The 27,881-nt window shown below is 37.5% G+C and overlaps 1 protein-coding gene across 4 annotated transcripts in view; it reads right to left on the minus strand.

The window, feature by feature from the left end:
• Positions 1-27,881, minus strand: part of LOC110288152 (complement factor H-like) — a 123,712-nt gene that overhangs the window by 34,137 nt on the left and 61,694 nt on the right. For all 4 annotated transcript variants that reach the window (XM_085841626.1, XM_085841621.1, XM_085841622.1 and 1 more), the window contains 2 exons: positions 14,672-14,866; positions 14,123-14,299 (listed from right to left, as the gene is read on the minus strand). In XM_085841626.1, coding sequence (XP_085697752.1) covers positions 14,123-14,299; positions 14,672-14,866 — 372 coding nt within the window. The remainder of the gene's footprint in view (positions 1-14,122; positions 14,300-14,671; positions 14,867-27,881) is intronic.

Consider the following 27,881-nt stretch of genomic DNA (forward strand, 5'->3'; position numbering starts at 1 on the left):
CCCAAGATTTTCTAATTTTTATTGTTAAATCTCATCCTACTACATAGTCAATGTGACACAAAAGAGCAATTTCTGCAATCACTTGTAATACAGATTCATTGTCATTATCTTCTGTATTGTTACAGTTGTCCACTTGTAATGTATTTTCCCCAAAATACTAAAAGTTTTATTGAAAGTGATGAGTAATTAAACATCCCTGAGGAGCAAGAACTACACATTTTTAGTACAAAGAGTTATGTAATGAAATTTCAGAGAGATTAATCATTTTTATCATATCCATGAAATATCAGAAAGTTCACTGTAAAATAAATAAAATTCAGATACATCCAAACCACAGGCAGTCCAGATATATGTGGCTTTTCTACATTGTGGAAACCAAACTTAGTTGGGTTTGTGGCTCACTGTGCTACACAGATTCCACACTTGTAATTGTAAAGCTACTCAAAAGCCCAGGGCAAGGATGTCACAAGATCTGAGTTCAGACACACACAATAATTCTGCTATTAAGATCTGAGGGAGAAATCTTGGATCCTGGACTCCACTGAGACTACTCTGCATAGGTGAGAGTGTGGACTTCAGAAGCTAACAGCTTCTGGTATAGGTCCTGTTTTGGGCCTTCGTCTTCTGCCAGGAGGCAAGATTGAAAGCCAGATATCTGTGCACATTCCCTGAAAGAAGGGAGCCTGCCTGCAAAGCATGCTCTGACCACTGAAACTCAGGAGAGAGGTAGTCTCCCCGGTCCGCTGGTAGAGAATAACAGAATCACGAGAGGAACAAGCTCTAACCAGAGACAACTATAACAACTGACTCCAGAGTTTACCAGATGGCAAAAGGCAGACATAAGAATCTTACTAAGAGAAATCAAGACCACTCACCATCGTCAGAACCCAGTACTCCCACCTCAGCCAGTCCAGGGCACCCCAACACACCTGAAAAACTAGACCCGGATTTAAAGGCATTTCTCATGATGATAGGAGAAGACATCAAGAAGCTGTTTAATAACTCACTTAAAGAAATACAGGAGAACATAGCTAAAGAGTTACAAGTCCTTATAGAATAACAGGAAAACACATCCAAACAGATGATGGAAATGAACAAAACCATACTAGACCTAAAAAGGGAAGTAGACGAAATAAAGAAAACCCAAAGTGAGGCAATGCTGGAGATAGAAACCCTAGGAAAGAAATCTGGAACCATACATCCCAGCATCAGCAACAAAATACAAGAGATGGAATGGAGAATCTCAGGTACTGAAGATTCCATAGAGAACATCGGCACAACAATCAAAGAAAATCCAAAATGCAAAAAGGTCCTAACTCAAAACATCCAGGAAATCCAGGACACAATAAGAAGACCAAACCTATGGATAAGAGGAGTAGATGAGAATGAAGATTTTCAACTCAAAGGACCGGCAAATATCTTCAACAAAATTATAGAAGAAAACTTCCCAAACCTAAAGAAAGAGATGCCCATGAACATACAAGAAGCCTACAAAACTCCAAATAGACTGGACCAGAAAAGAAATTCCTCCCGACACATAATAATCAGAACAACAAATGCACTAAATAATGATAGAATACTAAAAGCAGTAAGGGCAAAAGGTCAATTAACATATAAAAGCAGGCCTACCTGAACTTTTCTTCAGAACCTATGAAAGCCAGAAGATCTTGGACAGATGTTATACAGACACTAAGAGAACACAAATGCCAGCCAAGGCTAGTATGCCCAGCAAAACTTTCAATTACCATATGGAGAAACCAAAGTATTTCATGACAAAACAAAATTCACACATTATCTTTCCACGAATCCAGCCCTTCAAAGGATAATAACAGAAAAAAACCAATACATGGACAGAAACCATGTCCTAGAAAAAACAAGAAATTAATCCTTCAACAAACCTAAAAGAAGACAGCCAAAAGAACAGAATGCCAACTTTAGCAACAAAAATAATAGGAATGAACAATTACTTTTCCTTATTATCTCTTAATATAAATGGACTCAACTCCCAAATAAAAAGACATAGACAAACAGACTGGCTACACAACAGGACCCAACATTTTGCTGCTTACAGGAAACCCATCTCAGGGGAAAACACAGACACTACCTCAGAATGAAAGGCTGGAAAACAATTTTCCAAGCAAATCATCTGAAGAAATAAGCTGGAGTAGCCATTCTAATATATAATAAAATCGACTTCCAACCCAAAGTCATCAAAAAAGACAAGGAGGGGCACTTCTTATTCATCAAAGGTAAAATCTTCCAAGAAGAACTCCCAATTCTGAATATATATGCTCCAAATAAAAGGGCAGCCACATTCATTAACGAAACTTTAGTAAAGTTCAAAGTACACATTGCACCTCACACAATAATAGTGGGAGACTTCAACACACCACTTTCACCAATGGACAGATCATGGAAACAGAAATTAAACCGGGACATAGTGAAATTAACAGAAGTTATGAAACAAATGAATCTAACAGATATCTACAGAACATTTTATCCTAAAATAAAAGGATATACATTCTTCTCAGCACCTCATGGTACCTTCTCCAAACCTGACCACACAATTAGTCACAAAACAAGCATCAACAGATACAAAAATATTGAAGTTGTCCCATGCATCCTATCAGATCACCCTGGATTAAGGCTGATCTTCAATAACAAAATAAATAATAGAAAGCCAACATTCATGTTGAAACTGAACAATACTCTTCTCAAAGATACCTTGGTCAAGGAAGTAATAATGAAATAAATTAAAGACTTTTTAGAGTTTAATGAAAATGAAGCCACAACATACATAAACTTATGGGACACAATGAATGCAGTCCTAAGAAGAAAACTCATAGACCTGAGTGCCTCCAAAAAGAAACTAGAGAGAGCATACACTAGCAGCCTGACAGCACACCTAGAAGCTCTAGAACAAAAGGAAGCAAATTAACCAAAGAGGAGTAGATGGCAGGAAATAATCAAACTCTGGGCTGAAATCAACCAAGTGGAATCAAAAGAACTATTCAAAGAATCAACCAAACCAGAAGCTGGTTCTTTGAGAAAATCAACAAGATAGATAAACCCTTAGCCAGACTCATTAGATGGCACAGAAGTAGCATCCTAATTAACAAAATCAGAAATGAAAAGGGAGACATAACAACAGATCCTGAAGAAATCCAAAACACCATCATATCCTTCTCTAAAAGGCTATACTCAACAAAACTGGAAAACCTTGGATGAAATGGACAAATTTCTAGACAGATACCAGGTACCAAAGTTAAATCAAGATCAGGTTAATGATCTAAACAGTCCTATATCCCCCAAAGAAATAGAAGCAGTCATTAATAGTCTCCCAACCAAAAAAAGCCCAGGACCACGTGAGTTTAGTGCAGAGTTCTATCAGACCTTCTAAGAAGATCTAATCCCAGTTCTGAACGAACTATTCCACAAAATAGAAGCAGAAGGTACTCTTCCCAATTCATTCTATGTAGCCACAATTGCTCTGATACCTAAACCACAGGAAGACCAAACAGAGATAGAGAACTTCAGACCAAATTTCCTTATAAATATCGATGCAAAAATCATCAATAAAATTCTTGCTAACTGAATCCAAGAGCACATCAAAACAATCATCATTCTGACCAAGTAGGTTTCATTCCAGCAATGCAGGGATAGTTTAATATATGGAAATCCATCAACGTAATCCATTATATAAACAAACTCAAAGACAAAAACCACATGATCATCTCCTTAGATATGGAGAAAGCATTTGACAAAATCCAACACCCATTCATGATAAAAGCCTTGCAAAAATCAGGAATTCAAGGCCCACACCTAACCATGATTAAAGCAATCTATAGTAAACCAGTAGCCAACATCAAAGTAAATGGTGAGAAGCTGGAAGCAATCCCACTAAAATCAGGGACTAGACAAGGCTGTCCACTCTCTCCATACCTACTCAACATTGTACTTGAAGTGCTAGCCAGAGCAATTCGACAACAAAAGGAGATCAAGGGGATACAAATTGGAAAGGAAGAAGTCAAAATATCACTATTTGCAGATGATATGATAGTATATATAAGTGACTCTAAACATTCCACCAGAGAACTCGTAAACCTGATAAACAGCTTCAGTGAAGTAGCTGGATATAAAATTAACTCAAACAAGTAAATGGCCTTTCTCGATACAAAGGATAAACAGGCTGAGAAAGAAATTAGTGAAACAACACCCTTCAAAATAGTCACAAATAATATAAAATACCTTGGTGTGACTCAAACTAAGGAAGCAAAAGATCTGTATGATAAGAACTTCAAGTCTCTGAAGAAAGAAATTAAAGAAGATCTCAGAAGATGGAAAGATCTCCCATGCTCATGGATTGGCAGGATCAATATAGTAAAAATGGCTATCTTGCCAAAAGCAATCTACAAATTCAATGCAATCCCCATCAAAATTCTAACTCAATTCTTCAATGAATTAGAAAAAGCAAACTACAAATTCATCAGGAATAACAAAAAACCTAGGATAGGAAAAACTCTTCTCAAGGATAAAAGAACCTCTGGTGGAATCACCATGCCTGACCTAAAGGTGTACTATAGAGCAATTGTGATAAAAATTGCATGTTACTGGTATAGTGACAGACAAGTAGACCAATGGAATAGAATTGAAGACCCAGAAATTAACCCACACACCCATGGTCTCTTGATGTTTGACAAGGGAGCAAAAAACATCCAGTGGATAAAAGACAACAAATGGTGCTGGCACAACTGGAGGTTATCATGTAGAAGAATGCGAATTGATCCATTCCTATCTCCTTGTACTAAGGTCAAATCTAAGTGGATTAATGAACTCCACATAAAACCAGAGACACTGAAATTTATAGAGGAGAAAATAGAGAAAAGCCTTGAAGATATGGGTACAGGGGAAAAATTCTTGAATAGAACAGCAATGGCTTGTGCTGTAAGATCGAGAATCTACAAATGGTATCTCATAAAATTGCAAAACTTCTGCAAGGCAAAAGAAAATGTCAATAAGAAAATAGGCCACCAACATATTGGGAAAGGATCTTTACCTATCATAAATCAGATAGGGAACTAATGACCTATATATATAAAGAACTCACGAAGGTGGACTCCAGAAAATCAAATAACCCCATTTAAAAATGGGGCTCAGCTAAACAAAGAATTCTCACCTGAGGAATACTGATTGGCTGAGAAGCACCTGAAAATATTTTCAACATCCTTAACCATCTGGGAAATGCAAATGAAAACAACCCTGAGATTCCATCTCACACCAGTCAGAATGGCTAAGATCAAAAATTCAGGTGACAGCAGATGCTGGTGAGGATGTGGAGAAAGAGGAACACTCCTCCACTGTTGGTGGGATTGCAAGCTTGTACAATCACTCTGGAAATCAGTCTGGCGGTTCCTCAGGAAATTGGACATAGTACTACTGGACGATCTCGCAATACCTCTCCTGGGCATATATCCAGAAGATGTCCCAACCAGTAAGAAGGACACATGCTCCACTATGTTCATAGGACGCTTATTTATAATAGCCAGAAGCTGGAATAACCCCAGTTGCCCCTCAACAGAGGAATGAATACAGAAAATGTGGTACATTTACACAATGGAGTACACCTCAGCTATTAAAATAATGAATTTATGAAATTCCTAGGCAAATGGATGGACCTGGAAAGCATCATCCTGAGTGAGGTAACCCAATCACAAAAGAATTCACACAATATGTTCTCACTGATAAGTGGATATTAGCCCAGAAACTTAGAATACCCAAGATATTAGATAAAATTTGATATACAGATGAAACTCAAGAAGAACGACGACCAAAGTGTGGACACTTTGCCCCTTCTTAGAATTGGGAACAAAACATCCATGTAAGGAGTTATAGAGACACATTTCGGAGCTGAGATGAAAGGATGGACCATCTAGAGACTGCCATATCCAGGGATCCATCCTGTAATCAGCCTCCAAGCACTGACACCATTCCGTACACTAGCAAGATTTTGCTGAAAAGACCCAGATATAGCTGTCTCTTGTGAGACTATGCCAGGGCCTAGCAAACACAGAAGTGGATGCTCACAGTCAGCTATTGGATGGATCACAGGGTCCCCAATAGAGGAGCTAGAGAAAGTAACCAAAGAGCTATAGCGATCTGCAACCCTATAGGTGGAACAACAATATGAACTAACCAGTACCCCCCCCCCCCCAGAGCTCGTGTCTCTAGCTGCATATGTATCAGAAGATGGCCTAGTCGGCCATCAGTGGAAAGAGAGGCCCATTGGTCATGCAAACTTTATCTGCCTCAGTACAAGGGAACGCCAAGGGCCAAGAAGTGGGAGTGGGTGCTTGGGGGACCTGGTGGGGGAGCGGGTTGGGGACTTTAATGATAGCATTGGAAATGTAAATGAAAAAAAATGCCTAATTAAAAAAAAATTAAAAACATCTGCTATTAAAGTAAGTTGAACTAACACTGAAGAAATAGATGGGAAAAAAAAAAAGAAAATCCTGTTAAAATAGTAATCCAAGTACTAAATATTCAAAACAAAACAAAACAAAACAAAACAAAACAAAAACAAAACAAGAATTCTGAACGCTGTGAGAGTAAAAGAGCAAGTAAAATATAAAGGCAACCCTGTCAGAATATACCTGACTTCATAATGGAAACCTGAAAGGTAGTAGACCCTGGGCGTACTTTAAAAGACCACAGTTGCATCCCAAACTACAGTGGTCAGAAAAATACTCGATAAGCATTGATGGAGAAAACAAGATATACCGTAAGAATGAAAAATTTAAAAAATATCTATCCAGAGCTGAGCCCTACAAAAATTACTAGAAAGAAAACTACAACCAAGGAGATCAACTAAAACCAATAAATAAATAAGCTCTACTCTAACACAAGCAGATCATCTACGTAACAGGAAATAAGTAATCTCACATGAGCAAAAGAAGACACACATACAAAACTACCACCACCATCAAAATAAGAATTAGCAATCATGGTCAGTGATAGCTCTCAATGTCAATGGATTCAATTCTCCAATAAAAATGGCACAGGATAACAGAATATATGAGAAAATATTATCCACCATTTTCCTTTATAAAACAAAAATACCTCAACATTAGAAATGGACGTTTCTCCATAGTAAAATGCTAGAAAAAAATTCTTGCTAGTAAATGGATCCAAGAAACAAGATCATTTTGCCATTCTAAATTCTAACAACATAGAATTCAAGACAAATTAATCATTAGTGGTACAGAAAAATACTTCATACTAATGAATATGACATCTCAATTTTGAACATGTGCTCCCAATGCAAAGACAGCTACATTAATATAAAATATAAAAGAAACGAACTAAAAAATTTACATAACTCATATTGAATACCATACATTGATAGTCAAAGACTTCAATACTCCACTTTTACAAATGGACAGGTCATCCAGACAGAAAAGTAACAGAAACAAATGTAACTGAGAGACATGATGAATCAAATGGACTTAACAGAAATCTTTAGCACATTTCACCCAAACTCAAAAGACTATACCTTTGCTCAACACCTCACAGAACTTTGCCAGCACTCAGGAGGCAGGGACAGGCAGATTTCTGAGATCTAGGCCAGCCTGGTCTCCAAAGTGAGTTCTAGGACAGCCAGAGCTATACAGACCATAAACTCAGTCACAAAGCTAGTCTCAACCGATACAATAAAATTGAAATAGTCCCTGACACTGTCTCAGACTACAGGGATGAAAGCTGAACTTCAGCAACAACAGAAAGCCCATAAACTCATGGAAACTGAATAATGCTCTTCTGAATGACCGCAGGGTTAAAAAAGAAATAAATAATTTAAAGCTTCTAGTATTCAATGTAAATGAAGGCACAGAATCCCAAACATATGAGACACTATGAAAATGATATCAAGGCAAAAGGTCATAGCACTAAGTGCCTTCATAAAGAAATTTCTCATTCTAGTGACTTAACAGCACACCTGAAAGCTCTGTAAGAGGAGTAGACAGCAGGAAATAAGTAAGCTTGGGGATAAGAAATATTATAGGGCTGAAATAAATGAAATAGAAGCAAAGAGAACAGTACAAAGAATCAATGATAACAAGAGTTGGTTCTTTGAGAAAATCAACAAGATAGACAAACCTTTAGCCAAACTAAGTAAAAGGCAGGCAGAGAGAATATAGAAACTTACAAAGTCAGTAATGAAAACAGGGACATAATCCTGTAAGGAGTTAAAGACACCAAATCACACATAAAAACCTTCAACCTACAATTGGTCTTGCCAGCATTATATGCTGGGGTAAAGGTGGAATTGGAATTCTGGGAGTGGCTAACAGCTTAAAACCCATGCCACAAGAGTTACATTCACCTTTGGCACTGACTTGAAGACCAAAAAGCAGAAGCTATATATGGCCAAGAGACCTAGAGTAGAACTAAACATGACTGTTAAAGAAAATAAAATGTCAGCTGGGCAGTGGTGGTGCATGCCTTTAATCCCAGCACTTAGGTGGCAGAGGCAGGCAGATTTCTGAGTTCCAAGCTTAGCCTGGTCTACAGAGAGTTCCAGGATAGCAAGGGCAACATAGAGAAACCTTGTCTCTAAACATCAAAAACAAAACAAAACAAAACAAAAACAACAACAAAAAAGAGGCAAAAGAAGGAAAAAAGTCAATACTATAATAACTGATGATACTCTGCTATTATTATAGATTGGTCCCCTGCCCAGTCATCATCAGAGATGCTTCACCCAGCAACTAATGGAAACAGATGCAGAGACCCACAGCCAAATAATTATAGGATTTTTACAACACTGTGAACTCCAAGATTTGTTGTTTACAGGAAAAACCTGTTTTCAGTTGTGGTGTGGCTCATCCTCTGTACATTCCTTTAATCCCTCTGGCTGGAATACAGACAAGCCCTTACTTGTCTTACATTTAATCTAAAACAATGAAGGTAATGTTAATTTGTAGAAGGAAACATCTATGTTTGAAAGAGATGTCAAACTGAGTCTCAGGCAACTTGATACATCAGAGAAAGATTTGACAGAATAGGATATGCTCAACTCTCATGACAACAAAGAGAAAAGAGAGGCTACTTAAGAGAGAGCGTCAGAGAGAAAGAAGCTAGGGGACAGTTTACCTGGGACAGGTTGTAGAAACAAAACAAGTAAGTCACAAGTGAAGACAGGAGGAGCCAGAGGATTAGAACAGATTGTCAGAGTTATTTTGAGGCCAAGCAGAGCACAAAGTCCAAGGCTGAGTAGGAAGCCAGATTGGGTCTATGCCTTTGAAGGAGATAGTGGGATCTTGCCTGTTTCCATATATCTTTGTTGCTGGTCCTAAGGCAAGTAGCTTTGACTTACCACTCAGTCCCTGACAAGAATCAATGTAAACTCTGCACTAAACCCATCTGTTCCTGGGCTTTTTTTAGTTGGGAGACTATTAATGACTGCTTCTATTTCTTTGGGGGATATAGGGCTGTTTAGATCATTAACCTGATCTTGATTCAACTTTGGTACCTGGTATCTGTCTAGGAACTTCTCCATTTCATCCAGGTTCTCCAGTTTTGTTGAGTATAGCCTTTGGTAGAAGGATCTGATGGTGTTTTGGATGTCCTCAGGATCTGTTGTTATGTCTCCTTTTTCATTTCTGATTTTGTTAATTAGGATGCTTTCCCTGTGCCCTCTAGTGAGTCTGGCTCAGGGTTTATCTATCTTGTTGATTTTCTCAAAGAACCAGCTCCTTGATTGGTTGATTCTTTAAATAGTTCTTCTTGTTTCCACTTGGTTGATTTCGCCCCTGAGTTTGATTATTTCCTGCGGTCTACTCCTCTTGGGTGAATTTGCTTCCTTTTGTTCTAGTGCTTTTAGGGATGTTGTCAAGCTGCTAATGTGTGCTCTCTCTAGTTTCCTTTTGGAGGCACTCAGAGCTGTGAGTTTTCTTCTTAGAAATGCTTTCATTGCGTCCCATAAGTTTGGGTATGTTGTGGCTTCATTTTCATTGAACTCTAAAAAGTCCTTAATTTCTTTCTTTATTCCTTCCTTGACCAAGGTATCATTGAGAAGAGTGTTGTTCAGTTTCCACGTGAAGGTTGGCTTTCTATTATTTATTTTGTTATTGAAGATCAGCCTTAGTCCATGGTGATCTGATAGGATGCATGGGACAATTTCAATATTTTTGTATCTGTTGAGGCCTGTTTTGTGACCAATTATGTGGACAATTTTGGAGAAGGTACCATGAGGTGCTGAGAAGAAGGTATATCCTTTTGTTTTAGGGTAAAATGTTCTGTAGATATCTGCCAGATCCATTTGATCCATAACTTCTGTTAGTTTCACTGTGTCCCTGTTTAGTTTCTGTTTCCATGATCTGTCCATTGGTGAAAGTGGTGTGTTGAAGTCTCCCACTATTATTGTATGAGGTGCAATGTGTGCTTTGAGATTTACTAAAGTTTCTTTAATGAATGTGGCTGCCTTTGTATTTGGAGCATAGATATTCAGGATTGATAGTTCCTCTTGTAAGATTTTACCTTTGATGAGTATGAAGTGTCCCTCTCTGTCTTTTTTAATGACTTTGGGTTGGAAGTCAATCTTATCAGATATTAGAATGGCTACTCCAGCTTGTTTCTTCATACCATTTGCTTGGAAAATTATTTTCCAGCCTTTCATTCTGAGGTAGTGTCTATCTTTTTCTCTGAGATGAGTTTCCTGTAAGCAGCAAAATGTTGGGTCTTGTTTGTATAGCCAGATTGTTAGTCTATGTCTTTTTATCAGGGAGTTGAGTCCATTGATATTAAGAGATATTAAGGAAAAGTAATTGTTGTTTCCTGTTATTTTTGTTGTTAAAGTTGGCATTCTGTTCTTGTGGCTGTCTTCTTTTAGGTTTGTTGAGGGATTACCTTCTTGTTGTTTCTAGGGCGTGGTTCCTGTCCTTGTATTGGTTTTTTTCTGTTATTGTCCTTTGAAGGGCTGGATTCGTGGAGAGATAATGTGTGAATTTGGTTTTGTTGTAGAATACTTTGGTTTCTCCATCTATGTTAATTGAGAGTTTGGCTGGGTATAGTAGCCTGGGCTGGAGTTTGTGTTCTTTTAGTGTCTGTATAACATCCGTCCAGGATCTTCTGGCTTTCATAGTCTCTGGTGAGAAATCTGGTGTAATTATGATAGGCTTGCCTTTATATGTTACTTGGCCTTTTTCTCTTACTGCTTTTAGTATTCTATCTTTATTTAGAGCATAAAACAGGCTGAGAATGAAATTAGGGAAACAACACCCTTCTCAATAGTCACAAATAATATAAAATATCTTGGCGTGACTCTAACTAAGGAAGTGAAAGATCTGTATAATAAAAACTTTAAGTCTCTGAAGAAAGAAATTATAGAAGATCTCAGAAGATGGAAAGATCTCCCATGCTCATGGATTGGCAGGATCAACATTGTAAAAATGGCTATCTTGCCAAAAGCAATCTACAGATCCAATGCAATCCCCATCAAAATTCCAACTCAATTCTTCAACGAATTAGAAAGTGCAATCTGCAAATTCATCTGGAATAACAAAAAAAAACCTATGATAGCAAAAACTCTTCTCAAGGATAAAAGAACCTCTGGTGGAATCACCATGCCGGACCTAAAGCTGTACTACAGAGCAATTGTGATAAAAACTTCGTGGTACTGGTATAGTGACAGACAAGTAGACCAATGGAATAGAATTGAAGACCCAGAAATGAAGCCATACAGCTATGGTCACTTGATCTTCGACAAGGGAGCTAAAATCATCCAGTGGAAGAAAGACAGCATTTTCAACAAATGGTGCTGGTACAACTGGTTGTTATCATGTAGAAGAATGCAAATGGATCCATTCCTTTCTCCTTGTACTAAGGTCAAGTCTAAGTGGATCAAGGAATTTCACATAAAACTAGAGACTCCGAAACTTATAGAGGAGAAAGTGGGGAAAAGCCTTGAAGATATGGGCACAGGGGAAAAATTCTTGAATAGAACAGCAATGGCTTGTGCTGTAAGATCAAGAATTGACAAGTGGGACCTCATGAAGCTGCAAAGCTTCTGCAAGGCAAAAGACACCGTCAATAAGACAAAAAAACCACCAACAGATTGGGAAAGGATCTTTACCTATCCTAAATCAGATAAGGGACTAATATCCAATATATATAAAGAACTCAAGAAGGTGGATTCCAGAAAGTCAAATAACCCCATTAAAAATGGGGCTCAGAACTGAACAAAGAATTCTCACCTGAGGAATACCGAATGGCAGGAAGCGCCTGAAAAAATGTTCAACTTCCTTAATCATCAGGGAAATGCAAATCAAAACAACCCTGAGATTCCACCTCACACCAGTCAGAATGGCTAAGATCAAAAACTCAGGAGACAGCATATGCTGGCGAGGATGTGGAGAAAGAGGAACACACCTCCATTGTTGGTGGAATTGCAAGCTTGTACAACCACTCTGGAAATCAGTCTGGAAGTTCCTCAGAAAATTGGACATAGTACTACTGGAGGATCCAGCAATACCTCTCCTGGGCATATATCCAGAAGATGTCCCAACCGGTAAGAAGGACACATGCTCCACTATGTTCATAGCAGGATTATTTATAATAGCCAGAGGCTGGAAAGAACCCAGATGCCCCTCAACAGAGGAATGGATACAGAAAATATGGTACATTTACACAATGGAGTACTACTCAGCTATTAAAAAGAATGAATTTATGAAAATCCTAGCCAAATGGATGGACCTGGAGGGCATCATCTTGAGTGAGGTAACACAATCACAAAGGAACTCACACAATATGTATTCACTGATAAGTGGATATTAGCCCAGAAACTTAGGATACTCAAGATATAAGATACAATTTGCTAAACGCATGAAACTCAAGAAGAATGAAGACCAAAGTGTGGACATTATGCCCCTTCTTAGAATTGGGAACAAAACACCCATGGAAGGATTTACAGAGACAAAGTTTGGAGCTGCGATGAAAGGATGGACCATCTAGAGACTGCCATATCCAGGGATCCATCCCATAATCAGCTTCCAAATCCTGACACCATTGCATACACTAGCAAGATTTTCCTGAAAGGACCCAGATAAAGCTGTCTCTTGTGAGACTATGCCGGGGCCTAGCAAACACAGAAGTGGATGCTCACAGTCAGCTATTGGATGGATCACAGGGCTCCCAATGGAGAAGCTAGAGAAAGTACCCAAGGAGTTAAAGGGATCTGCAACCCTATAGGGGGAACAACATGATGAACTAACCAGTACCCCTGAGCTCTTTTCTCTAGCTGCATATGTATGGAAAGATGGCCTAGTCGGCCATCACTGGAAAGAGAGGCCCATTGGACTTGCAAACTTTATATGCCCCAATACAGTGGAATGCCAGGGCCAAAAGAATGGGAATGGGTGTGTAAGGAAGTGGGGGGGGGGTATGGGGGACTTTTGGGATAGCATTGGAAATGTAATTGAGGAAAATACGTAATAAAAAACATTAAAAATTAAAAAAGAAAAGAAGAAAACTAAGTTTGAAAAATGGTTAAGTATAAATTGAATTAGGATCATATTTTAAAAACCCAAGTGACATTAAAATGAATGCATATCAACACTATGATGTTGTAACATTTTGAAGGCATTTATTTAAAAAAATAAATTGAGACAAAACTCAGACATTTACAAGGATACACAACAAGAAAAAATTGATACAATATAAACATATTGGTAAAAAGATTGGAGAAAAACATCAAAACTGGGTCAAGCACAGTACTCAAGAGTTCTCTTCCCCATAACACATCATAGAGAATTAAGAGTTAATTAGCAGTTAAAATGTTATTATATCAATGATGTGTTTAGCTGCTTTGTTTAATGGTATTTTATAATTTTATAATCGTTTTGAGTAAAATGCAAAGTACGCTAAAAGCACATAGTACTATAAAATTAAGTTGCTAAATGTTTTGTTGTATTATGGTATAAGATCGTGTAGGAGTGTTGTATCAAGTGTTGTATCAAGAATCTTCAATATTCACTTATACATACTGGAAACCATGAAGCATTTTGCCACAGTTAATACAGAAGGCACAGAGAGTCATGAGAATCTTGTGATGTAAGGTCTGGTTACTTACTGATATGGATGCATTTGGGAGGAGGGGACCAGCCATTCTCTGTACATGTCATTATGTCTTGGCCATTTTGAAGACTATAGCCATTGTAACACTGGACTTTTAAAGACTGACCCTGCACATATATTTTTTCCCAGTATGCAGATTCTCCATTCTCCACATAATGGAAAACACATTTCCCTAAGAAACATAAAAAGTAAAAGGTTAAAAAAAAGTAAAGACTTTCATTTGCTTAAGTTAAATGTTATCGTTCCAGCTGTTTAATGAGCATGCATTGCATTCAGAAATAAAATTAATAACAAAAGTTTAGATGAGTAGCACCTATCTTTAGTTTGTATAAATAAAATATGCAAGAGATAAAGGTATTTCCTTAGTCCCTATTGTGTGTGTACATTTCTAGAAGAGCTGAACGAAGGACAGAAATTAGTCTTTTTGCTCACACGTTTTTTTTTCGTTAGTCTTATGTTTGTCATGAGAAACATAACTGTAATTATGTATGTGCTTTCTCCTTAAAAGAGTTAAACATAGTTAAATACAAAGACATTGGCTTACTGACGCATGGTACTTCAGGCTTCCACCCTTGTGCTGTGCAACGAAGGTAGTCCCAGGAATACCCAGAAGGTGGTAAAAACCCATTGTCACACTTATAGCTGTACTTATTTCCTATAGACACTGGGAAGTTGGGTCTCAGGCTCTCTTCATAATACAGATGTCCATATTGGAATTGTGGAAATTCACAAGGTTTCACTTAAAATTTAAAAAAAATTAAATAAGACAACCAGAAAAACACTCAAATCACATATAAAACTCTTGATTAGTAAACTACTTTTAATGAATTGAAAGAACAGTGGGGCTGTGGGACAAGGAAATAAGACAATAGAAAACATCGGTTTGTGAGGATGTCATTTCATATGTAATCAAGTTAGGGCTGATACTCCAACAGAGAAGAGGATTAGAGACGTTTGTTAATATCAAATATGATAACTCCTTATTTGTAATTTTCACTGAAACTAAAATATAGTATGAATAATGAATCACATGGAGCTATTCTTGTACCATTAATTGAAATTCTGTATTGTTCATTATATTGTTTTTATTATATACATAATTATTTGTGATAATTATTTATATTTTGTAATAGTGTACGAGAAAAATATCACTGTTTCATGAAGTATGTTTCTGCTACAGGAAACCTCATGGAATATATTAAATGTTATTTCAACAAATACATATAAAAACAAACTAATTTCATTATGCTTCCACATTCATTTTAGTTTTGGTTTTATGAGAAAAATTTTCCAGAATTTTTTATATATTTATCATCTGGTTTAAAAATTGCAATTTCTTTTATAGTAAAAGTTCTTCTTTAACAATTTTGAAAATAAAACTTTTCATAGGACATCAATAAGTTAAATTAGCTCTCTGAGCAAAAGAAGAGATAATTCAGGGTAGGAAAATCATTATTTCCACTGTCCTAAAATTTTTACCTAATCTTCATTCTCCATTTGGCACAAGAGAACATATTTACCCTTTTTATACACAATAATTGAAACAAACATAACATTCCTTAAAGTACATGATCACCTGAGGTGGTCAGTACCTAACTGAGCATAGTTTGACACCTTACACTTTCAAAATGCAGGTTGTGGCTGCATCATCAGTGACTGTTGGACTATGTATCACAGTGTTGATGTACTTTACTCAGCCTGCTGATCAATACATTTACCAGGTTTTCAACTGTTCTAAATATTATGAGCACATCGCAAAATCATCTAATTTATACTGTCTTCAGCCCCAAGATTTTCTAATTTTTATTGTTAAATCTCATCCTACTACATAGTCAATGTGACACAAAAGAGCAATTTCTGCAATCACTTGTAATACAGATTCATTGTCATTATCTTCTGTATTGTTACAGTTGTCCACTTGTAATGTATTTTCCCCAAAATACTAAAAGTTTTATTGAAAGTGATGAGTAATTAAACATCCCTGAGGAGCAAGAACTACACATTTTTAGTACAAAGAGTTATGTAATGAAATTTCAGAGAGATTAATCATTTTTATCATATCCATGAAATATCAGAAAGTTCACTGTAAAATAAATAAAATTCAGATACATCCAAACCACAGGCAGTCCAGATATATGTGGCTTTTCTACATTGTGGAAACCAAACTTAGTTGGGTTTGTGGCTCACTGTGCTACACAGATTCCACACTTGTAATTGTAAAGCTACTCAAAAGCCCAGGGCAAGGATGTCACAAGATCTGAGTTCAGACACACACAATAATTCTGCTATTAAGATCTGAGGGAGAAATCTTGGATCCTGGACTCCACTGAGACTACTCTGCATAGGTGAGAGTGTGGACTTCAGAAGCTAACAGCTTCTGGTATAGGTCCTGTTTTGGGCCTTCGTCTTCTGCCAGGAGGCAAGATTGAAAGCCAGATATCTGTGCACATTCCCTGAAAGAAGGGAGCCTGCCTGCAAAGCATGCTCTGACCACTGAAACTCAGGAGAGAGGTAGTCTCCCCGGTCCGCTGGTAGAGAATAACAGAATCACGAGAGGAACAAGCTCTAACCAGAGACAACTATAACAACTGACTCCAGAGTTTACCAGATGGCAAAAGGCAGACATAAGAATCTTACTAAGAGAAATCAAGACCACTCACCATCGTCAGAACCCAGTACTCCCACCTCAGCCAGTCCAGGGCACCCCAACACACCTGAAAAACTAGACCCGGATTTAAAGGCATTTCTCATGATGATAGGAGAAGACATCAAGAAGCTGTTTAATAACTCACTTAAAGAAATACAGGAGAACATAGCTAAAGAGTTACAAGTCCTTATAGAATAACAGGAAAACACATCCAAACAGATGATGGAAATGAACAAAACCATACTAGACCTAAAAAGGGAAGTAGACGAAATAAAGAAAACCCAAAGTGAGGCAATGCTGGAGATAGAAACCCTAGGAAAGAAATCTGGAACCATACATCCCAGCATCAGCAACAAAATACAAGAGATGGAATGGAGAATCTCAGGTACTGAAGATTCCATAGAGAACATCGGCACAACAATCAAAGAAAATCCAAAATGCAAAAAGGTCCTAACTCAAAACATCCAGGAAATCCAGGACACAATAAGAAGACCAAACCTATGGATAAGAGGAGTAGATGAGAATGAAGATTTTCAACTCAAAGGACCGGCAAATATCTTCAACAAAATTATAGAAGAAAACTTCCCAAACCTAAAGAAAGAGATGCCCATGAACATACAAGAAGCCTACAAAACTCCAAATAGACTGGACCAGAAAAGAAATTCCTCCCGACACATAATAATCAGAACAACAAATGCACTAAATAATGATAGAATACTAAAAGCAGTAAGGGCAAAAGGTCAATTAACATATAAAAGCAGGCCTACCTGAACTTTTCTTCAGAACCTATGAAAGCCAGAAGATCTTGGACAGATGTTATACAGACACTAAGAGAACACAAATGCCAGCCAAGGCTAGTATGCCCAGCAAAACTTTCAATTACCATATGGAGAAACCAAAGTATTTCATGACAAAACAAAATTCACACATTATCTTTCCACGAATCCAGCCCTTCAAAGGATAATAACAGAAAAAAACCAATACATGGACAGAAACCATGTCCTAGAAAAAACAAGAAATTAATCCTTCAACAAACCTAAAAGAAGACAGCCAAAAGAACAGAATGCCAACTTTAGCAACAAAAATAATAGGAATGAACAATTACTTTTCCTTATTATCTCTTAATATAAATGGACTCAACTCCCAAATAAAAAGACATAGACAAACAGACTGGCTACACAACAGGACCCAACATTTTGCTGCTTACAGGAAACCCATCTCAGGGGAAAACACAGACACTACCTCAGAATGAAAGGCTGGAAAACAATTTTCCAAGCAAATCATCTGAAGAAATAAGCTGGAGTAGCCATTCTAATATATAATAAAATCGACTTCCAACCCAAAGTCATCAAAAAAGACAAGGAGGGGCACTTCTTATTCATCAAAGGTAAAATCTTCCAAGAAGAACTCCCAATTCTGAATATATATGCTCCAAATAAAAGGGCAGCCACATTCATTAACGAAACTTTAGTAAAGTTCAAAGTACACATTGCACCTCACACAATAATAGTGGGAGACTTCAACACACCACTTTCACCAATGGACAGATCATGGAAACAGAAATTAAACCGGGACATAGTGAAATTAACAGAAGTTATGAAACAAATGAATCTAACAGATATCTACAGAACATTTTATCCTAAAATAAAAGGATATACATTCTTCTCAGCACCTCATGGTACCTTCTCCAAACCTGACCACACAATTAGTCACAAAACAAGCATCAACAGATACAAAAATATTGAAGTTGTCCCATGCATCCTATCAGATCACCCTGGATTAAGGCTGATCTTCAATAACAAAATAAATAATAGAAAGCCAACATTCATGTTGAAACTGAACAATACTCTTCTCAAAGATACCTTGGTCAAGGAAGTAATAATGAAATAAATTAAAGACTTTTTAGAGTTTAATGAAAATGAAGCCACAACATACATAAACTTATGGGACACAATGAATGCAGTCCTAAGAAGAAAACTCATAGACCTGAGTGCCTCCAAAAAGAAACTAGAGAGAGCATACACTAGCAGCCTGACAGCACACCTAGAAGCTCTAGAACAAAAGGAAGCAAATTAACCAAAGAGGAGTAGATGGCAGGAAATAATCAAACTCTGGGCTGAAATCAACCAAGTGGAATCAAAAGAACTATTCAAAGAATCAACCAAACCAGAAGCTGGTTCTTTGAGAAAATCAACAAGATAGATAAACCCTTAGCCAGACTCATTAGATGGCACAGAAGTAGCATCCTAATTAACAAAATCAGAAATGAAAAGGGAGACATAACAACAGATCCTGAAGAAATCCAAAACACCATCATATCCTTCTCTAAAAGGCTATACTCAACAAAACTGGAAAACCTTGGATGAAATGGACAAATTTCTAGACAGATACCAGGTACCAAAGTTAAATCAAGATCAGGTTAATGATCTAAACAGTCCTATATCCCCCAAAGAAATAGAAGCAGTCATTAATAGTCTCCCAACCAAAAAAAGCCCAGGACCACGTGAGTTTAGTGCAGAGTTCTATCAGACCTTCTAAGAAGATCTAATCCCAGTTCTGAACGAACTATTCCACAAAATAGAAGCAGAAGGTACTCTTCCCAATTCATTCTATGTAGCCACAATTGCTCTGATACCTAAACCACAGGAAGACCAAACAGAGATAGAGAACTTCAGACCAAATTTCCTTATAAATATCGATGCAAAAATCATCAATAAAATTCTTGCTAACTGAATCCAAGAGCACATCAAAACAATCATCATTCTGACCAAGTAGGTTTCATTCCAGCAATGCAGGGATAGTTTAATATATGGAAATCCATCAACGTAATCCATTATATAAACAAACTCAAAGACAAAAACCACATGATCATCTCCTTAGATATGGAGAAAGCATTTGACAAAATCCAACACCCATTCATGATAAAAGCCTTGCAAAAATCAGGAATTCAAGGCCCACACCTAACCATGATTAAAGCAATCTATAGTAAACCAGTAGCCAACATCAAAGTAAATGGTGAGAAGCTGGAAGCAATCCCACTAAAATCAGGGACTAGACAAGGCTGTCCACTCTCTCCATACCTACTCAACATTGTACTTGAAGTGCTAGCCAGAGCAATTCGACAACAAAAGGAGATCAAGGGGATACAAATTGGAAAGGAAGAAGTCAAAATATCACTATTTGCAGATGATATGATAGTATATATAAGTGACTCTAAACATTCCACCAGAGAACTCGTAAACCTGATAAACAGCTTCAGTGAAGTAGCTGGATATAAAATTAACTCAAACAAGTAAATGGCCTTTCTCGATACAAAGGATAAACAGGCTGAGAAAGAAATTAGTGAAACAACACCCTTCAAAATAGTCACAAATAATATAAAATACCTTGGTGTGACTCAAACTAAGGAAGCAAAAGATCTGTATGATAAGAACTTCAAGTCTCTGAAGAAAGAAATTAAAGAAGATCTCAGAAGATGGAAAGATCTCCCATGCTCATGGATTGGCAGGATCAATATAGTAAAAATGGCTATCTTGCCAAAAGCAATCTACAAATTCAATGCAATCCCCATCAAAATTCTAACTCAATTCTTCAATGAATTAGAAAAAGCAAACTACAAATTCATCAGGAATAACAAAAAACCTAGGATAGGAAAAACTCTTCTCAAGGATAAAAGAACCTCTGGTGGAATCACCATGCCTGACCTAAAGGTGTACTATAGAGCAATTGTGATAAAAATTGCATGTTACTGGTATAGTGACAGACAAGTAGACCAATGGAATAGAATTGAAGACCCAGAAATTAACCCACACACCCATGGTCTCTTGATGTTTGACAAGGGAGCAAAAAACATCCAGTGGATAAAAGACAACAAATGGTGCTGGCACAACTGGAGGTTATCATGTAGAAGAATGCGAATTGATCCATTCCTATCTCCTTGTACTAAGGTCAAATCTAAGTGGATTAATGAACTCCACATAAAACCAGAGACACTGAAATTTATAGAGGAGAAAATAGAGAAAAGCCTTGAAGATATGGGTACAGGGGAAAAATTCTTGAATAGAACAGCAATGGCTTGTGCTGTAAGATCGAGAATCTACAAATGGTATCTCATAAAATTGCAAAACTTCTGCAAGGCAAAAGAAAATGTCAATAAGAAAATAGGCCACCAACATATTGGGAAAGGATCTTTACCTATCATAAATCAGATAGGGAACTAATGACCTATATATATAAAGAACTCACGAAGGTGGACTCCAGAAAATCAAATAACCCCATTTAAAAATGGGGCTCAGCTAAACAAAGAATTCTCACCTGAGGAATACTGATTGGCTGAGAAGCACCTGAAAATATTTTCAACATCCTTAACCATCTGGGAAATGCAAATGAAAACAACCCTGAGATTCCATCTCACACCAGTCAGAATGGCTAAGATCAAAAATTCAGGTGACAGCAGATGCTGGTGAGGATGTGGAGAAAGAGGAACACTCCTCCACTGTTGGTGGGATTGCAAGCTTGTACAATCACTCTGGAAATCAGTCTGGCGGTTCCTCAGGAAATTGGACATAGTACTACTGGACGATCTCGCAATACCTCTCCTGGGCATATATCCAGAAGATGTCCCAACCAGTAAGAAGGACACATGCTCCACTATGTTCATAGGACGCTTATTTATAATAGCCAGAAGCTGGAATAACCCCAGTTGCCCCTCAACAGAGGAATGAATACAGAAAATGTGGTACATTTACACAATGGAGTACACCTCAGCTATTAAAATAATGAATTTATGAAATTCCTAGGCAAATGGATGGACCTGGAAAGCATCATCCTGAGTGAGGTAACCCAATCACAAAAGAATTCACACAATATGTTCTCACTGATAAGTGGATATTAGCCCAGAAACTTAGAATACCCAAGATATTAGATAAAATTTGATATACAGATGAAACTCAAGAAGAACGACGACCAAAGTGTGGACACTTTGCCCCTTCTTAGAATTGGGAACAAAACATCCATGTAAGGAGTTATAGAGACACATTTCGGAGCTGAGATGAAAGGATGGACCATCTAGAGACTGCCATATCCAGGGATCCATCCTGTAATCAGCCTCCAAGCACTGACACCATTCCGTACACTAGCAAGATTTTGCTGAAAAGACCCAGATATAGCTGTCTCTTGTGAGACTATGCCAGGGCCTAGCAAACACAGAAGTGGATGCTCACAGTCAGCTATTGGATGGATCACAGGGTCCCCAATAGAGGAGCTAGAGAAAGTAACCAAAGAGCTATAGCGATCTGCAACCCTATAGGTGGAACAACAATATGAACTAACCAGTACCCCCCCCCCCCCAGAGCTCGTGTCTCTAGCTGCATATGTATCAGAAGATGGCCTAGTCGGCCATCAGTGGAAAGAGAGGCCCATTGGTCATGCAAACTTTATCTGCCTCAGTACAAGGGAACGCCAAGGGCCAAGAAGTGGGAGTGGGTGCTTGGGGGACCTGGTGGGGGAGCGGGTTGGGGACTTTAATGATAGCATTGGAAATGTAAATGAAAAAAAATGCCTAATTAAAAAAAAATTAAAAACATCTGCTATTAAAGTAAGTTGAACTAACACTGAAGAAATAGATGGGAAAAAAAAAAAGAAAATCCTGTTAAAATAGTAATCCAAGTACTAAATATTCAAAACAAAACAAAACAAAACAAAACAAAACAAAAACAAAACAAGAATTCTGAACGCTGTGAGAGTAAAAGAGCAAGTAAAATATAAAGGCAACCCTGTCAGAATATACCTGACTTCATAATGGAAACCTGAAAGGTAGTAGACCCTGGGCGTACTTTAAAAGACCACAGTTGCATCCCAAACTACAGTGGTCAGAAAAATACTCGATAAGCATTGATGGAGAAAACAAGATATACCGTAAGAATGAAAAATTTAAAAAATATCTATCCAGAGCTGAGCCCTACAAAAATTACTAGAAAGAAAACTACAACCAAGGAGATCAACTAAAACCAATAAATAAATAAGCTCTACTCTAACACAAGCAGATCATCTACGTAACAGGAAATAAGTAATCTCACATGAGCAAAAGAAGACACACATACAAAACTACCACCACCATCAAAATAAGAATTAGCAATCATGGTCAGTGATAGCTCTCAATGTCAATGGATTCAATTCTCCAATAAAAATGGCACAGGATAACAGAATATATGAGAAAATATTATCCACCATTTTCCTTTATAAAACAAAAATACCTCAACATTAGAAATGGACGTTTCTCCATAGTAAAATGCTAGAAAAAAATTCTTGCTAGTAAATGGATCCAAGAAACAAGATCATTTTGCCATTCTAAATTCTAACAACATAGAATTCAAGACAAATTAATCATTAGTGGTACAGAAAAATACTTCATACTAATGAATATGACATCTCAATTTTGAACATGTGCTCCCAATGCAAAGACAGCTACATTAATATAAAATATAAAAGAAACGAACTAAAAAATTTACATAACTCATATTGAATACCATACATTGATAGTCAAAGACTTCAATACTCCACTTTTACAAATGGACAGGTCATCCAGACAGAAAAGTAACAGAAACAAATGTAACTGAGAGACATGATGAATCAAATGGACTTAACAGAAATCTTTAGCACATTTCACCCAAACTCAAAAGACTATACCTTTGCTCAACACCTCACAGAACTTTGCCAGCACTCAGGAGGCAGGGACAGGCAGATTTCTGAGATCTAGGCCAGCCTGGTCTCCAAAGTGAGTTCTAGGACAGCCAGAGCTATACAGACCATAAACTCAGTCACAAAGCTAGTCTCAACCGATACAATAAAATTGAAATAGTCCCTGACACTGTCTCAGACTACAGGGATGAAAGCTGAACTTCAGCAACAACAGAAAGCCCATAAACTCATGGAAACTGAATAATGCTCTTCTGAATGACCGCAGGGTTAAAAAAGAAATAAATAATTTAAAGCTTCTAGTATTCAATGTAAATGAAGGCACAGAATCCCAAACATATGAGACACTATGAAAATGATATCAAGGCAAAAGGTCATAGCACTAAGTGCCTTCATAAAGAAATTTCTCATTCTAGTGACTTAACAGCACACCTGAAAGCTCTGTAAGAGGAGTAGACAGCAGGAAATAAGTAAGCTTGGGGATAAGAAATATTATAGGGCTGAAATAAATGAAATAGAAGCAAAGAGAACAGTACAAAGAATCAATGATAACAAGAGTTGGTTCTTTGAGAAAATCAACAAGATAGACAAACCTTTAGCCAAACTAAGTAAAAGGCAGGCAGAGAGAATATAGAAACTTACAAAGTCAGTAATGAAAACAGGGACATAATCCTGTAAGGAGTTAAAGACACCAAATCACACATAAAAACCTTCAACCTACAATTGGTCTTGCCAGCATTATATGCTGGGGTAAAGGTGGAATTGGAATTCTGGGAGTGGCTAACAGCTTAAAACCCATGCCACAAGAGTTACATTCACCTTTGGCACTGACTTGAAGACCAAAAAGCAGAAGCTATATATGGCCAAGAGACCTAGAGTAGAACTAAACATGACTGTTAAAGAAAATAAAATGTCAGCTGGGCAGTGGTGGTGCATGCCTTTAATCCCAGCACTTAGGTGGCAGAGGCAGGCAGATTTCTGAGTTCCAAGCTTAGCCTGGTCTACAGAGAGTTCCAGGATAGCAAGGGCAACATAGAGAAACCTTGTCTCTAAACATCAAAAACAAAACAAAACAAAACAAAAACAACAACAAAAAAGAGGCAAAAGAAGGAAAAAAGTCAATACTATAATAACTGATGATACTCTGCTATTATTATAGATTGGTCCCCTGCCCAGTCATCATCAGAGATGCTTCACCCAGCAACTAATGGAAACAGATGCAGAGACCCACAGCCAAATAATTATAGGATTTTTACAACACTGTGAACTCCAAGATTTGTTGTTTACAGGAAAAACCTGTTTTCAGTTGTGGTGTGGCTCATCCTCTGTACATTCCTTTAATCCCTCTGGCTGGAATACAGACAAGCCCTTACTTGTCTTACATTTAATCTAAAACAATGAAGGTAATGTTAATTTGTAGAAGGAAACATCTATGTTTGAAAGAGATGTCAAACTGAGTCTCAGGCAACTTGATACATCAGAGAAAGATTTGACAGAATAGGATATGCTCAACTCTCATGACAACAAAGAGAAAAGAGAGGCTACTTAAGAGAGAGCGTCAGAGAGAAAGAAGCTAGGGGACAGTTTACCTGGGACAGGTTGTAGAAACAAAACAAGTAAGTCACAAGTGAAGACAGGAGGAGCCAGAGGATTAGAACAGATTGTCAGAGTTATTTTGAGGCCAAGCAGAGCACAAAGTCCAAGGCTGAGTAGGAAGCCAGATTGGGTCTATGCCTTTGAAGGAGATAGTGGGATCTTGCCTGTTTCCATATATCTTTGTTGCTGGTCCTAAGGCAAGTAGCTTTGACTTACCACTCAGTCCCTGACAAGAATCAATGTAAACTCTGCACTAAACCCATCTGTTCCTGGGCTTTTTTTAGTTGGGAGACTATTAATGACTGCTTCTATTTCTTTGGGGGATATAGGGCTGTTTAGATCATTAACCTGATCTTGATTCAACTTTGGTACCTGGTATCTGTCTAGGAACTTCTCCATTTCATCCAGGTTCTCCAGTTTTGTTGAGTATAGCCTTTGGTAGAAGGATCTGATGGTGTTTTGGATGTCCTCAGGATCTGTTGTTATGTCTCCTTTTTCATTTCTGATTTTGTTAATTAGGATGCTTTCCCTGTGCCCTCTAGTGAGTCTGGCTCAGGGTTTATCTATCTTGTTGATTTTCTCAAAGAACCAGCTCCTTGATTGGTTGATTCTTTAAATAGTTCTTCTTGTTTCCACTTGGTTGATTTCGCCCCTGAGTTTGATTATTTCCTGCGGTCTACTCCTCTTGGGTGAATTTGCTTCCTTTTGTTCTAGTGCTTTTAGGGATGTTGTCAAGCTGCTAATGTGTGCTCTCTCTAGTTTCCTTTTGGAGGCACTCAGAGCTGTGAGTTTTCTTCTTAGAAATGCTTTCATTGCGTCCCATAAGTTTGGGTATGTTGTGGCTTCATTTTCATTGAACTCTAAAAAGTCCTTAATTTCTTTCTTTATTCCTTCCTTGACCAAGGTATCATTGAGAAGAGTGTTGTTCAGTTTCCACGTGAAGGTTGGCTTTCTATTATTTATTTTGTTATTGAAGATCAGCCTTAGTCCATGGTGATCTGATAGGATGCATGGGACAATTTCAATATTTTTGTATCTGTTGAGGCCTGTTTTGTGACCAATTATGTGGACAATTTTGGAGAAGGTACCATGAGGTGCTGAGAAGAAGGTATATCCTTTTGTTTTAGGGTAAAATGTTCTGTAGATATCTGCCAGATCCATTTGATCCATAACTTCTGTTAGTTTCACTGTGTCCCTGTTTAGTTTCTGTTTCCATGATCTGTCCATTGGTGAAAGTGGTGTGTTGAAGTCTCCCACTATTATTGTATGAGGTGCAATGTGTGCTTTGAGATTTACTAAAGTTTCTTTAATGAATGTGGCTGCCTTTGTATTTGGAGCATAGATATTCAGGATTGATAGTTCCTCTTGTAAGATTTTACCTTTGATGAGTATGAAGTGTCCCTCTCTGTCTTTTTTAATGACTTTGGGTTGGAAGTCAATCTTATCAGATATTAGAATGGCTACTCCAGCTTGTTTCTTCATACCATTTGCTTGGAAAATTATTTTCCAGCCTTTCATTCTGAGGTAGTGTCTATCTTTTTCTCTGAGATGAGTTTCCTGTAAGCAGCAAAATGTTGGGTCTTGTTTGTATAGCCAGATTGTTAGTCTATGTCTTTTTATCAGGGAGTTGAGTCCATTGATATTAAGAGATATTAAGGAAAAGTAATTGTTGTTTCCTGTTATTTTTGTTGTTAAAGTTGGCATTCTGTTCTTGTGGCTGTCTTCTTTTAGGTTTGTTGAGGGATTACCTTCTTGTTGTTTCTAGGGCGTGGTTCCTGTCCTTGTATTGGTTTTTTTCTGTTATTGTCCTTTGAAGGGCTGGATTCGTGGAGAGATAATGTGTGAATTTGGTTTTGTTGTAGAATACTTTGGTTTCTCCATCTATGTTAATTGAGAGTTTGGCTGGGTATAGTAGCCTGGGCTGGAGTTTGTGTTCTTTTAGTGTCTGTATAACATCCGTCCAGGATCTTCTGGCTTTCATAGTCTCTGGTGAGAAATCTGGTGTAATTATGATAGGCTTGCCTTTATATGTTACTTGGCCTTTTTCTCTTACTGCTTTTAGTATTCTATCTTTATTTAGAGCATAAAACAGGCTGAGAATGAAATTAGGGAAACAACACCCTTCTCAATAGTCACAAATAATATAAAATATCTTGGCGTGACTCTAACTAAGGAAGTGAAAGATCTGTATAATAAAAACTTTAAGTCTCTGAAGAAAGAAATTATAGAAGATCTCAGAAGATGGAAAGATCTCCCATGCTCATGGATTGGCAGGATCAACATTGTAAAAATGGCTATCTTGCCAAAAGCAATCTACAGATCCAATGCAATCCCCATCAAAATTCCAACTCAATTCTTCAACGAATTAGAAAGTGCAATCTGCAAATTCATCTGGAATAACAAAAAAAAACCTATGATAGCAAAAACTCTTCTCAAGGATAAAAGAACCTCTGGTGGAATCACCATGCCGGACCTAAAGCTGTACTACAGAGCAATTGTGATAAAAACTTCGTGGTACTGGTATAGTGACAGACAAGTAGACCAATGGAATAGAATTGAAGACCCAGAAATGAAGCCATACAGCTATGGTCACTTGATCTTCGACAAGGGAGCTAAAATCATCCAGTGGAAGAAAGACAGCATTTTCAACAAATGGTGCTGGTACAACTGGTTGTTATCATGTAGAAGAATGCAAATGGATCCATTCCTTTCTCCTTGTACTAAGGTCAAGTCTAAGTGGATCAAGGAATTTCACATAAAACTAGAGACTCCGAAACTTATAGAGGAGAAAGTGGGGAAAAGCCTTGAAGATATG

This window comes from Mus caroli, unplaced genomic scaffold (assembly GCF_978045245.1).
Source record: "Mus caroli unplaced genomic scaffold, Mus_caroli_1 scaffold_1, whole genome shotgun sequence".
Taxonomy (NCBI): domain Eukaryota; kingdom Metazoa; phylum Chordata; class Mammalia; order Rodentia; family Muridae; genus Mus; species Mus caroli.